The 12,142-nt window shown below is 47.0% G+C and overlaps 2 protein-coding genes across 2 annotated transcripts; both read right to left on the bottom strand.

Annotated features, from left to right (window-relative positions):
- Positions 1-1,851: 1,851 nt before the first annotated feature.
- Positions 1,852-3,767, bottom strand: C1H1orf56 (chromosome 1 C1orf56 homolog). Its single transcript, XM_065897439.1, is given in 4 exon segments — positions 1,852-1,872; positions 2,772-3,586; positions 3,589-3,680; positions 3,682-3,767. Coding segments are annotated over 4 exon segments (1,014 nt in total).
- A 341-nt stretch (positions 3,768-4,108) lies between these two features.
- BNIPL (BCL2 interacting protein like) lies at positions 4,109-11,777 on the bottom strand. Its single transcript, XM_065889467.1, has 10 exons — positions 11,611-11,777; positions 10,709-10,804; positions 10,443-10,507; positions 10,008-10,232; positions 7,287-7,469; positions 7,015-7,117; positions 6,720-6,851; positions 5,674-5,760; positions 5,386-5,484; positions 4,109-4,684 (listed from the first exon to the last, which is right to left on the bottom strand). The coding sequence occupies exons 1-10, from the start codon at positions 11,652-11,654 to the stop codon at positions 4,648-4,650; spliced, it is 1,071 nt and encodes a 356-aa protein (XP_065745539.1). The 5' UTR covers positions 11,655-11,777; the 3' UTR covers positions 4,109-4,647.
- Between the last annotated feature and the right edge of the window lie 365 nt (positions 11,778-12,142).

Below are 12,142 nucleotides of genomic sequence, written 5' to 3'. Positions count from 1 at the left end.
ATAACAACAAAAAATGTCCCCACATATGGCCAAATGTCTCCGAGGGGGCAAAATCACCCCCAGCTGAGAGCCACTTGATATTTTTCTCTCAAATGATTTCCACTTGTTCATCCTAAGCCTGAGTCATGGATGAACTGGGGCCCTGTGTAAAGTAGGCTCCATAGGGCTGCACATAATCTCCAAACACTTTATTCAGTGTGTCGCTTGTGCTTGCATGGGTTCATGTCTCTGTGATGGACGTGTACTGTGCTTCTCCATCCTTATGCTGTCTGGAGGAGGGGTTCCTGCAGTGTGGAGACATGAACAGGGTATGGGGGGACTGGGGAAGGGAGGGAGTGAAAAACAGTAGAGCCATAGATACCCCAGCTTATCCTCTCCAAATTTTAAGCTCTGTTTCTGTGCCCTAGTCCTAGAACCAGACACAAATAAGACTCAGGGAGTTTTGTCTGAAGACCAGGTCCCACTGCCCACCTGGCTGAAGAGTCTGCTTTAGGTGGGAAAATAATGTAGGAGTCGGGTCTTCAGGCATTTTCAGTTATCTCAGGTGATTTGTTCTGGCCCCTTCCTTGCAGGGTGATGAGGAGGGCAGAACAGATGAGCTCCTGTCTGCTCTGAGATGAGAAGGCAGGGATCTCATTAGCTCAGTAACAGGAAGGATCCTGTTTGATGGTAGTGGGAGTCAGGAATGTGAGAACTAAGATCCACTCTGCTGACTCCACCATCCATCCAGTTTGCCCCCACCTATAGTGACTGAGGTTCTAATTTCAGTGTATTTCCTGCAGATTTGTTTTTAAGTGTTTAAGCTTGGTTATAGAGATACATTCCCAATGTACCCAATTCCAGTCTAGCTAGTTGCTCTGAAAGTAGCTCATCTTGTTGGCCTAAAGTAGCTGAATAGCCTAAGGGTTATACTAGATCTAAAGGGTTAACAGGATAGGGCAGAAAGATGGGGGAACTCCTGGAATCTCCGGTCACCCTGATCTTGAGCCTTATTGTACTGCCTATTTTTTTTTGGCCACACCACGCAGCACGCAGGATCTTAGTTCCCGGACCAGGGATCGAACCCACGCCCCCTGCAGTGGAAGCAGGAGTCTTAACCACTGGACCGCCAGGGAAGTCCCTCTACTGCCTATTCTTTAGACACAATCTTTTCTTTGGTGCTCTCTCACCTTTAGCTACCTTCTCTAATGTGTATGCTACCATCACTTTAACAATATTTAGAGTGATGGGAATGGGTTTGAGAGTCATAATTTATATTAAAAATTGTTGGACTTTTAAATACATTTTCAAATAAAAAAAGTTTAAGCAAAATAGTCCCAGAGTAATCACTACAGGTGTGTGTTGGGTTAAAGGGTAGACGTGGTTAATGAAGGCAACTCCTAGAAAGTGGCTGTCATGGAATTTTGTGCCGACCTTGCCCTTTCTGAGGAGAGAAGGCCAAGTGTCCTGAAGGCAAGGAGAAGATAACCATCACCTCCCAAGGGCTCAACCCATTGTTCTTCCTGTTCCTTTTTCTTGGCATTCATCTGAGATTTTTCAAGTCTTTAAAGAAGTACTTGTTTAAAAACAACTTTGGAAATGAAGAAGATGAGCAATGTCAACATTTTTATCCTGGGGGATAGTGGAAGGGACCAAGCCAGATGCTGCTAGCTACACAGTTCAGTCTTAAGGTTCAAGAGATTTATGGTCTCCCCACCTTCAGGTAGGTACCTTTGTAGAAAGACATAAGACCAAACAATATGTTTTTTTCTAGTTTTGTTTTTCTGTACTAAAAATATCCAGTGGGTGCTGGGATTGAATGGGGAGGAGAGGTTGAGATGCTGACACCTCCTCTTGTGGATGAAGTGGCCGTTACCTCCGATTTCTGTTTATCTGGGTAAGGAAACGAAATAGAGAAAAGGGAAAATAAAACCACATCCATATTCTTTTCCCCTCCTTGTCTCATCTCCCTCTCCCCACAAACTCTCATTCCCTTAACACTGACTGCTGCCCACTATTTATGCTTCTTTTTTATATTGAATAATGGTATTAGACACAATAAGGAGAAAGACAAAACCAGAAACTGACAGAATGACCAAGTATACATTTTATTGTCCTTCTCCTTTCCCCAAAGGTCCTGTCATCCTGAGACCTTAAGAATATTTTATCAGGTCGATCAGGAACTTTGGTAGCTCTTTTGGTAAAGTAGAGGACAGTCCTTCCCTGAGAATTCTTAAGTTTCTGGGAATAATCCCAGGAGGACAGTTCTTTGGGTTAGCAGTGGTATAGATCATCGGCACTAGTGTCAAACAAACCTGGTTTAAATCCTGCTGTGACTCCGCTACTTTGTAAACCCCCCGTTTCTTTATCTGTAAAGTGGGAATAATACCATAGTATTGTTGTGAGGACTGATCCAGGTAGAGTGCACATAAGACCTCAGATATTGGCAGCTGTTACTGTTAAGCTGCGTTAATAAGCTGAAAACTACGAAATCTTCCACATCCATCAACTATCTCCACATCCAGAGTTCTTTATGTATCTACAATCTTAACAGTTTGGTCAATAATCATCTAATGACCTACATGTTGCCTAACAGCCAAACAGCAGTTGCTCAAGAAATGATAGGTGGAATCAATGGCTAACAACAATGTGAACAGCCAAGGCATTTTATGAATCAATAACCAAACATAAGCAATAGTTCACGCAGACACGCTGGCTTAGCAACAGGGTTCTGGATATCAGGACTTTTCAGATGCCTTAACAAAGATGCTGGCTCATCACTAAACACTTACTGGTTGCATCTCTGTGAACACTGTAGACAGGCTGTTCCAAATATCCTCCAGCCCAGTCCTGACCCTTTTCCAAAAAGCAAGGTCTGGGTTGGGCCTGAGACTGGGGATGAAGGGGGTGGGTCTGAGTCGGCTGACTAGTAGGGGAAGAGTAGTGGTGGTGGCCCTGGTGGTGGTCTGAGTGGTGCAGCTGGTGTCAGGACAGAGACCTGCATCGAGGGGGCACTCCTCCCGCTTGCGGTTGCAGGGGCATTGGTGGTAGGTGCAAGGCCGGTGCTCAGTGTGGGGTTGGCTCAGCGCCCCAACTCGCAGGCGCCCCGAAAGGCCACGCGGTTTCCCGGCCCAGGTCCGGCTCATGGTGCCAGACTTGCAGTGGCAGTGCCATGGGCCCCAGGGCATTGGCACCAGTCGCAGATCCTCGGGAGCTGGCATGGCTGTGGGCAAGGGTGGTGGCCACTGGTTTGGGGTGGACCGTGCTGTTGACCACTGGTTCAGGGTAGTGTCAGAGAGCAGCTGGTCCACATTAGCCTTCCAGGCGGAGGGCCGCTGGCTTGAACTCATCCTGATTTCGGAATCCTGGTCATTCGCTGTAAACCCTGGGCTAGGCCCCCCAGGTGTACTGGAAGTCGTATTGCGAGTCTCCAACTCGGTGTTATTCTTTCTAGCGTAAATCACAACCCTCTCTTCCAAAGACCCATCCTCCTTCGCCGACAATCGCGACCTGCTACCTGTGGACACCGTGGAGGTCAAGAGCTCGGCAGCGGCCGGGCCTGCCAGGCTGTCGGCCACGGCCACGACGTCATCCTCATCCTCCATGTTACCCTCATTTTCTGGGAAACAACGCTCCGGGTGCTCCGGGCGGTGGTCCGGTAGCTGCGGGTCATAGGGCCCCCGAAGCGTTAACTGTCCCGCGGTCGAAGTCAGGCCTTCGACCCCCCCCGCCCGGGGCGCCAGACTCAGCAGCAGGGCCCAGAGCAGCGCGCCAGCAGCGGGGACCATGGGGCTGGGCGGTGTGGGGCTGGGAGGGAGGCTAGTGAGGAAGGACGGGGCTCCCACCTTCTCTCCCTCCCTTCGGCTCTCGACCCACCGGGTCGTTAGAACCTAGGCCCTTGGGGGAGGGGAGGGGGGCTCTGACGCGCGCGCCACGCCCCTCCCCCAGGCCCTCTCCCCGCGGGTCAGCTCCGGCAGGCGCAGGGGCTCAGCTGAAAATCCCAGGGACACTCTGCAGCAAGAACTCCTGTGCCAGGACGGACAGACGGATTGTGATGTAAGGGGTTGAGGAAAGAGTAGTTCACTTCCTCGGCGCGGCGCTTGAATCTCTCATCGCAGTTTATTAATCGCTACAGATCTGAATTTACGAAAGAGGACAAAATACAGGTTTTGAAAATGCCCCTCCCCAGGCTCACAGGCAGCAGACGTGACTACTGAAGGAAAGAGGGAAACAGAATGGCTCTTCAACATTTAGGGCACTGACTCCTGGCTTCCAGCAGGAGCCCTGCCCTCCCCATCCACCCCGTCACGTTCACAGACTGCTAGAATACCCCAGGTGGAAAGGATCTCAGACTCAAAGAGAGGAGGTTATTTGCCCAAGGTTCTACAGCTAAAGCAGCACAGCTTTGCACTTTCCTATATAAAATGCCATAACATGCACCCCTCCAGCTGAAATGAAAGTCACCCAGCACATCAGGCTCTGGACCTCAGAGCCCTGCTTTGAAGTCAGGGTCATGGAAGGAACGACATCCCATTGAGATGTTTAGATCCAGTGGTACTGGGATTGAGGATGAGATGATTTACAAAACAGCTCAGATGTTTCAGTGTTTAGGGTGTAAGCAGATCAATATCTTCGCTTGGTTCTTAAGCTCATTATTCCAGTCCTATGCTAGGTCCCTCCTGAGCCATGGAGATCCTGGTCCAGCCTAGGAGAAAGAGAGGGGAAAAAAGTGGTACAGGAGCAGACTGGGTTTTACTCAGGGGTTTAGGGAGAGAAGCCAGGTGAACTGGAAGAGGTAGATTAGATGCTTCGGTCAGTCATCATGTAGGATCCTTTGCTCTCTAGCAACACTCCCCCACTGGATATTCTCTCCTATTCACTGCCAACATATCCCTTCTTAATTTCTAGGGCTGGTCTGAATTTCCTCTAAATTCTGTGCTGTGATTACTCCTTTATTCCTTGATGCACTTATAGGATTAATTTTTTTCATTTGTTCTTGTTGGGTACAGTAGTGTCCTGCATGTATGGAGTCTTCCCAGATACAGTGAAGCCTCTGAAAGCAGAGCCTCTGTCTTTTAGTTCCTTTGTTCCAACAAGGCATTAAGAAAGTGGGAGTTGGGGGCTTCCCTGGTGGCGCAGTGGTTGAGAGTCCGCCTGCCGATGCAGGGGACACCGGTTTGTGCCCCTGTCCGGGAAGATCCCACATGCTGCGGAGCGGCTGGGCCCGTGAGCCATGGCCGCTGAGCCTGTGCGTCCGGAGCCTGTGCTCCACAACGAGAGAGGCCACAACAGTGAGCGGCCCGCATACAGCAAAAAAAAAAAAAAAAAAAAAAAAAAAAAAAAAGAAAGTGGGAGTTGGCTCTTACACATCCCATCCCAAACTTTTATCCTTAAGCCAGGACTCACCGTCTGACAGCTTCTGGGATGTGGACCTGATCCAAGGAGATGAGTTGGGCCAGCTCTCCAAGGCTGTTCAGAAAACGGATCTTCCGTGTGAACTTGGAACTAAAAAGAGAGGATCAACCAAGTGTGTTTTATACAGGGAAGTGGGCTCCTGGAGATCCTTACAAAGAGAAACATAATAAGTAGAAAGTGGTTAAGGCTAGAAAGAGTCAGGGTGGGACAAGAAGTTCTTAATCTTGATTGTGAAAATGGGGAGAGTGGAAACGGGGTCTTTGCCCCCCAAGCCAGTACCTGATGAAGGGCCGAAGCAGTGCCAGGAATGCCTTCACATACCATGTAGCATGGACAACCACCAGGGCAGTCAGGTTTTTCCGGAGCCTGAAGAAGAACATGAGACCATTCAACTCTCCTTCCACCTTCATGCCTGAAGATCAGGTGGAGCTACCTTCTGTACTTTAACTTCCTTCTCTTCTTCTCTAATTTCTAGATTTCTCTGATAGTTGGGTCGAATCCCCATTCCTTTAACTGCAATCTCAGCTCCATCCATCTTGCTTAGCCTCTTCATTTTTAGGAAACTCTCCTCTTGGAACACCTTAGCCTGGCCTTCTCTACCCCACTTCTTTCCTGTGCCCTACACTCCCATAGTTCCTTTTGTACATTCCTCCATCCCTCCATGACCAGGTGAAGACCAGTGAGGAGAAAAAAAAAAAAGGAACAAGAAGAGAAAAGTGAGCAAATGGAAAATGGAGGGAAGAAAGGAAACAAGAAAAGGGATATCAAGGAAAAAAGGCATATGGGTCAGGGATGAAGGCAGACAAGAGAAGAAGACAATGGAGATGTGAAAAGTGAAATAAACGGCAAGACTATGAGAAAAGGAAGGGCTGCCTTCCATGTGCCAGGCAATGCGCCATGTTGATTTATTTGATTCAAATACTCAGTGGCAAAGGTATTATCATTGACATTTTACAGAGAAGGAAACTGAGTCCCAGAAAGTTAAGTGACTTGTCCACAGTCATAAAGGTAGTAAGTGATAAAGGCAAGATTTGAAACTAGATTTCCATGACTCCAAGAGAGGACAGAAGATAGGAGAGGCTTGGAAAAGGGTATAGAGGGACAAAGAAAAGTGGAAGGGGGAGTTCCCTGGTGGCCAAGTGGTTAGGATTCCGGACTTTCACTGACAGGGCCCAGGTTCAATCCCTGGTCGGGGAACTGAGATCCTGCAAGCCATGTGGTGTGGTAAAAAAAAAGTGGAAGAGATTGAATGGAAGAAAGAATGGCAAGATGGAAAAGAAAAAGATAAGATAGAGCGTGGTAGCCTTCTTGTCCTAGAGGCTCACCGCCGATCCAGGGTGCGGTAACACAGGTGTATCCAGCTCAGAGGTGGAACTTGGGCCCTACTTGTGCCTCCACTCAGGTAAACAAGCAGGTAATTTTCAGCTATCAGCAGCTCCAGAGTACCCACCATATACCTGGGGAGATGAAACTGTCAGGGAAGGTATGCGTTTGGGGTTGTGGAGAGAGAGAGGCACATTACTGTAGACTCTACAATCAGTTACTGATCAGAGAAGGGGTTCTTTTTAATGTTTCCCTCTCTAACATCCACTCTGGAGCACTTTACGCCTTCCACCTCACCTAAACAAGTGTTCCATGACATAGGTGTAGTCGGGGATGCTGCTTCTGGGTAGATAACAGGAAGCAAAGAGGATAACAACACTGAGGCCATCACCATGGTAGCCTGAGGAGGAGAAGGGGAAAACTCATTCAGTCATTGATGGACAGTACATCTGTTTAGGTTGAGAGACTCTGAGGGTCTCTAGAAGTTGCAGGAAGGATTCTGAACCCATGACTGAATTTCCAGCTTCGGCATTTTACTTAAGAAGTCACAGTTCTTACCCCTCCATTACCTCCATGAGATAGGACTTTCTTATAGGGCTCAATGACGGTCATGTCCACTCGCTGCTCCCGCTGTCCTGTTCGGAATACCCTCCAGCGATGACCATCTTCTCCAGCCACATCCCACATACAATCCTGGCCCAGCCTTTCAGCTACCTCACTGGCCCCCAGGCCCTCTGCCTGGGGCAGCTCATCTAAAAAAGAGGGATGGGGAAGGATCAACAAGGCAGAATACATACCTTTAGTACCTTGTAAGTTCCTCAGATTCTTAGAGTTTATTACCTCAACATCTAATTCCTCATTTTTTACCCATGACTCTAGCCCTAGTTTGTCCAATCAACTCAACCCCTTGCTGGTTTCTTTCCTGTGACTCATTATCTTCACTTTTTCACTAGACAAAGGCCTGGAGGTAACCTTACACTATGGTAGGTTGACGGCCCTTGCCATTTTTCCAGATTCTTTCTGCCCATGCTTTTCCTTCCTTGGGTGATCTCATTTATTCCCACGTATTCAATTACTGCCAGTAAGGCGATGATTCCTTTCTAACCCAGACTTCTCTCGTACCACCAGACCCATATCCCTAAATGCCTAGAGTAGACATAACTACTTTGTGTTTCTCTGTCATCTCCAAGTCACCAGACTCCAAGTGCAACTCAAACTCATTCTCTTCCTCCTCTCTCTCATATTCTTTCTTGATGAATGACACCATCCATCTAGTTGCCTGAGAGAAAAAAACCCTTTGTCATCCGAGACTCTTTCTTCTCTACCAGCCGTCAAGCCAACAGGACCCCAGATCCTCCTCCATCTATCTCCATTATATCCTCCTTTTATCATTCTTTCCACTATTAGTGTCCCAGTGCAGGTTCTGAGCCTTTCTCATCTGGCCTTAGTACTAGCCTCCTAACTCGTCTCCCTGCCTCTTGTCTGTTTTCCTCCATTCTACTCTTTACACCACTGCTAGAGCAAGCTTTCTTTTCTTCTCTCCCTTTTTCACTCAAATGGCAATATACATAAAATACAATACACTATACTCACTAATTTTGCATGATCTTTCCATAGCAATAAAAAGAACTGCTTCATCTTAAAAAATAGTGCCTAGTATTCCATGGTATGGATGTACTGTAATATTGTAGAACTAACATCCTATTTATGGACCTTTAGGTTGTTTTCGATCTTTTGAAAGCCATCAAATCTGATGTTAGTCCCTTGATTAAAACCATTCAAGGGACTCCCCATTGCCTACAGGATAAAATCTAAACTCAGTGTGGCAGCAAGGACCTCCATGATTTGTCCCTTGCCTACTTAACACAGTCTTTTTTCATTCTCTCTTCACCTCCCAGCCACAGAATATATATTATATTCTGTGGTATAATAATATATATTTTGGTTTTGTTCCTGGCTTCTAAAACAGCTCCTGATGATAAAGGTAAAAGAGGTATCTTTTCCTATTCATAACAAGCCCCTTTCAACCACAGAAGTTTATGTTAATGAGGTGACTTTGGAAAACGTCTGTGGATGGGTGGCTGCCGGTTGCCAGGCCAACCAACCACATGATTAGAGGTTTGGAACTTTTACCCTCTGACCTCTGAGGAGGGGAGAGAGACTGGAGGTTGTGCTAAATCACTAATGGTCAGTGATTTAATCAATCATACTTACATATGAAGCCTCCATAAAAAAACCCTAACTGAAGGGGTTCTGAGAGGTTCTGGGTTGGTGAACACGTGGAGGTGCTGGGAGGGTGGTGCACCCACGGAGCTCCACACCCCCTTTCACATAACTTGTCCTATGTATTGCTTCCTTCTGGCTGTTCCTGATCTGTATCCTCTCATAATAAACTTGTAATCTAATAAGTAAACTGTTTTCCCAAGTTCTGTGAGCTGTTTTAGCAAATTATCAAACCTGAGGAGGGGGTGGCATGCACCTCTGATTTATCGCCTGTCGGTCAGATGCACAGGTGACAACCTGGACGTGTGATTGGTGTCTGAAGTCTGGGGCAGTCCTGTGGGTGAGCTCTTAACCTGTGGTGTCTGTGCTAACTCCAGTTAAGTGTCATGACTGAATTGTAGGACACCCAATTTGTGTCTGGAGAGTTGGAGAACTGGTTGGTGTGGGGAAAACCCATACATTTGGTGTCAAAAGTGCTGTGAGTAGAGAAGAAACAAAGTTTTCCTTAATACCTAAATAGTCATACTTAATACTCTGAATTCCCTACCATGCCATGCTACTGCCCAATTTGCTTCTTCCACCTAGAATGTCTCTCCAACTACCTGATAAGCTCAGAATGGCATCCTCTGTGAAGTCTTTCTTAACACCTCTCAGGTGGAACTGACCTTTGCCTTCTCCCTGCTTACACTGTACCCTATACATATGTAGATCATAACCTTTAACTGCACTTATTTGTATATATGTTTATTTCATACTAAACAGAGAATTCCCTGAGGGTAGGGATTATCTTATTCATCTTTATAACTCAGTTCTAGCTCATCGATAGCAATATAACAGTTATTCAATAAAACTGCCCTCAATACATGAAGTACCCCCTTCTCCCCCTATACTGACTACTCTCACATTGGACCAATAAGCTCTACCTTTCCATTCTGATGAAATTTTGCTGGTCTTACCTCTTGGTCCCCACCTTATTAGTTCTAACTTCCGTCCCATTAAATCCATCCTGAGCTTTTTTAACACTGGCCTCTACTTCTACCAGCTCAGTCTTCAGCTTTCTTTCCCACCTTCCCGTTCAAATTCATGTCCACTGTCCAGCTGCTCCAAGTCTGAAGGTGTCTCCAACTCTTCTACCTCCAGGTCAGAACTGCCATCAGGAGAGGAAGGTACAGAGTGGGTGGGAGAGGCTCCGTTATCTCCAGGCCCCTTAGTCAGATTCAGTCGCAACTCTTGGGCACAAAGACGCTTACGCATGGGGCGCTGGCCACACAGGGCTAAAGTGCTGGGGGTTCCTGGGGTTGGAGGAGGGGAAAAAAAAGAAGAGAAAGATGGGTTTGTGTTGGTGGGGGATGTTAGAATTCCGGTCTCTGTAAGTGATAATATGGGGTGAATTCTAAAGAAGGACTAACACGGGACATTTGGGAAGTAGAACCACAAGGGACAGGGTGGCATAACCCTTCCCTGGACTAGAATCAGGGAGGCCTGGGTTCTAATTTACCTACCTGCCTGTGAGTCTCTTTCAGGATTATGAGGATCTCCAGAAGGGTCAGCCTCTTCAGGAAGCAATCTAGAGGGGAAAGATGAAAAGGGGGAAGAAATATAGGCTAAAGGCATTAAGCTGGTATCAACTTATCAATTCCGTGTCCCCGCCATGATATCACCTCTTCTTTCTTTTCTCCACCTCTTTCCTTCAAGTCCCAATTTACCATCGCTGCCTTCCATTTGTGACCAGCCCTCCCTTTTCCCAGCCTCGCTCATACTTCCTCACCTAGGGAATTCTTCATCCTGCCAGTCTTCCTTCAGCTCCAGTTCCCCAAGTCTCAAGGATGCTCCTAGTACTGCTGTTTCTGCATTCTCCCTGACCCTATAGTCTCCCGAAAAAAAGATTATTATGAGACAAACTAGGCAGTGTCTTAAGGGAACTGGAATGAAGAGCAGTAATGAAGGTACAGAGCAGAGGGCAGGCCTTAAAAAGAAGTCAGATCTCTGGTCTCCTAGATGTTTCTACCACCTTCACCACTTGTTAGAAAGCCATCACCCCTACTGTTGGGTTTAGGAGCAGAGGAGGCATGGAAGGTAAAGCTAATTATTTTTACCTGTTGGCAGTTGCTCCACCTGCACAGTAGGGGTGAGAGGTTTTTCACATTACAATTGGCTGGAGCCCGACAGACCTGCCCAGCTGTCACTGGGCAAAGTTGGGGAAGATGTCATCTAGTCAGGCCTGCCTTTCCTCCACCACACTAGGGAGTGGTGAGGGGAAACCACGGTGGAGGGGTAGGGGAAGAAGGTAAGGAGGAAGAGAGATTTGCTGGGAAGGAGAACCTGGACCTTAACTTAGTTCTGGGTCAGCTTTCCTGATGGCCATTCTGGAGGGTGGGTATTAGAAACCGGAGAACGGGGCAGATTTATCAAAAACAAAACATAGAAACTTCCTTTAAAAAAAAAAAAGCAATAGGGAATTATCCTGGAATCCCTTGTTCCCTAATTCCCATACCTTACTGATATTTCCTACCTAAAGCCACCTCCATCCCTTCTCTGCAAATTAATTCTCTTACAGTCTTATCTCCTCTAGGAACCCGAGATTTGACTTGGAAAGAGCTGGACGGTGGGAAAGTCCCTTAAGACTAGTCACTCCTTGCTTCCAATCAAGTTAGCCAGAGTCTTCCTTACCCGAGATCCAATGTCTTTTCTCCTGCCTCTTGTATAGTTCCCATCTTCAGAAGTCTTCCTGTCGCCTTTAAACACTTGGAGTTGTCGGGGAGCAACAGCTCCCCAACACTTCTGTATCCCCTTTTTCTCTGTCTCAGCTGTTGTTGCTCTTGCCTCCAAGGAGGAGGGAAGGGTGGAAGGGAGGTAAGTAACCTCACCTTCAAACAGGTTTTGCCACCTCCCTTCCGAAGAAGCAGGTCTGCACAAAAGAGAAACCGTGCCTATTGGGCGGGTTCTGGGGAGGAGACTACGTATTCTAAAGTGGCTAGTCTTGGGTGAGTCAAAGAAGGCAATTTTCTAGACTCCTTAAAACCTTCTGGAAGCTGCTTTAAAAAAAAAAAAGAGGTAATGGTAGAAACCATTTTAGTTTTAAGACTATCGTGGGCCTACTTTTCAAGCATAAGCAGAATCAAGGACACAGAAGTATGTTATGTTATGTGTAAGTATGTTACACTTAACTGGAAGAAACAAATTAAAGGAAAGGCTGAGGATG

This window comes from Phocoena phocoena, chromosome 1, assembly GCF_963924675.1.
Source record: "Phocoena phocoena chromosome 1, mPhoPho1.1, whole genome shotgun sequence".
NCBI lineage: Eukaryota > Metazoa > Chordata > Mammalia > Artiodactyla > Phocoenidae > Phocoena > Phocoena phocoena.
This window is presented reverse-complemented; position numbering and strand designations above follow the sequence as displayed.

Coding starts and splice junctions, on each gene's coding strand:
- BNIPL (XM_065889467.1), bottom strand. CDS start 11,654: ATGGGAACTATACAAGAGGCAGGAGAAAAGACATTGGATCTCGG. Junction 7,470..10,007: donor ACATGAATTTGAACGGGAAG/GTGGGAAAGAAA, acceptor CCTCTTTTTTAG/ATGAGCTGCCCCAGGCAGAG. Junction 5,761..6,719: donor TACCGCACCCTGGATCGGCG/GTGAGCCTCTAG, acceptor GTTCTTCTTCAG/GCTCCGGAAAAACCTGACTG.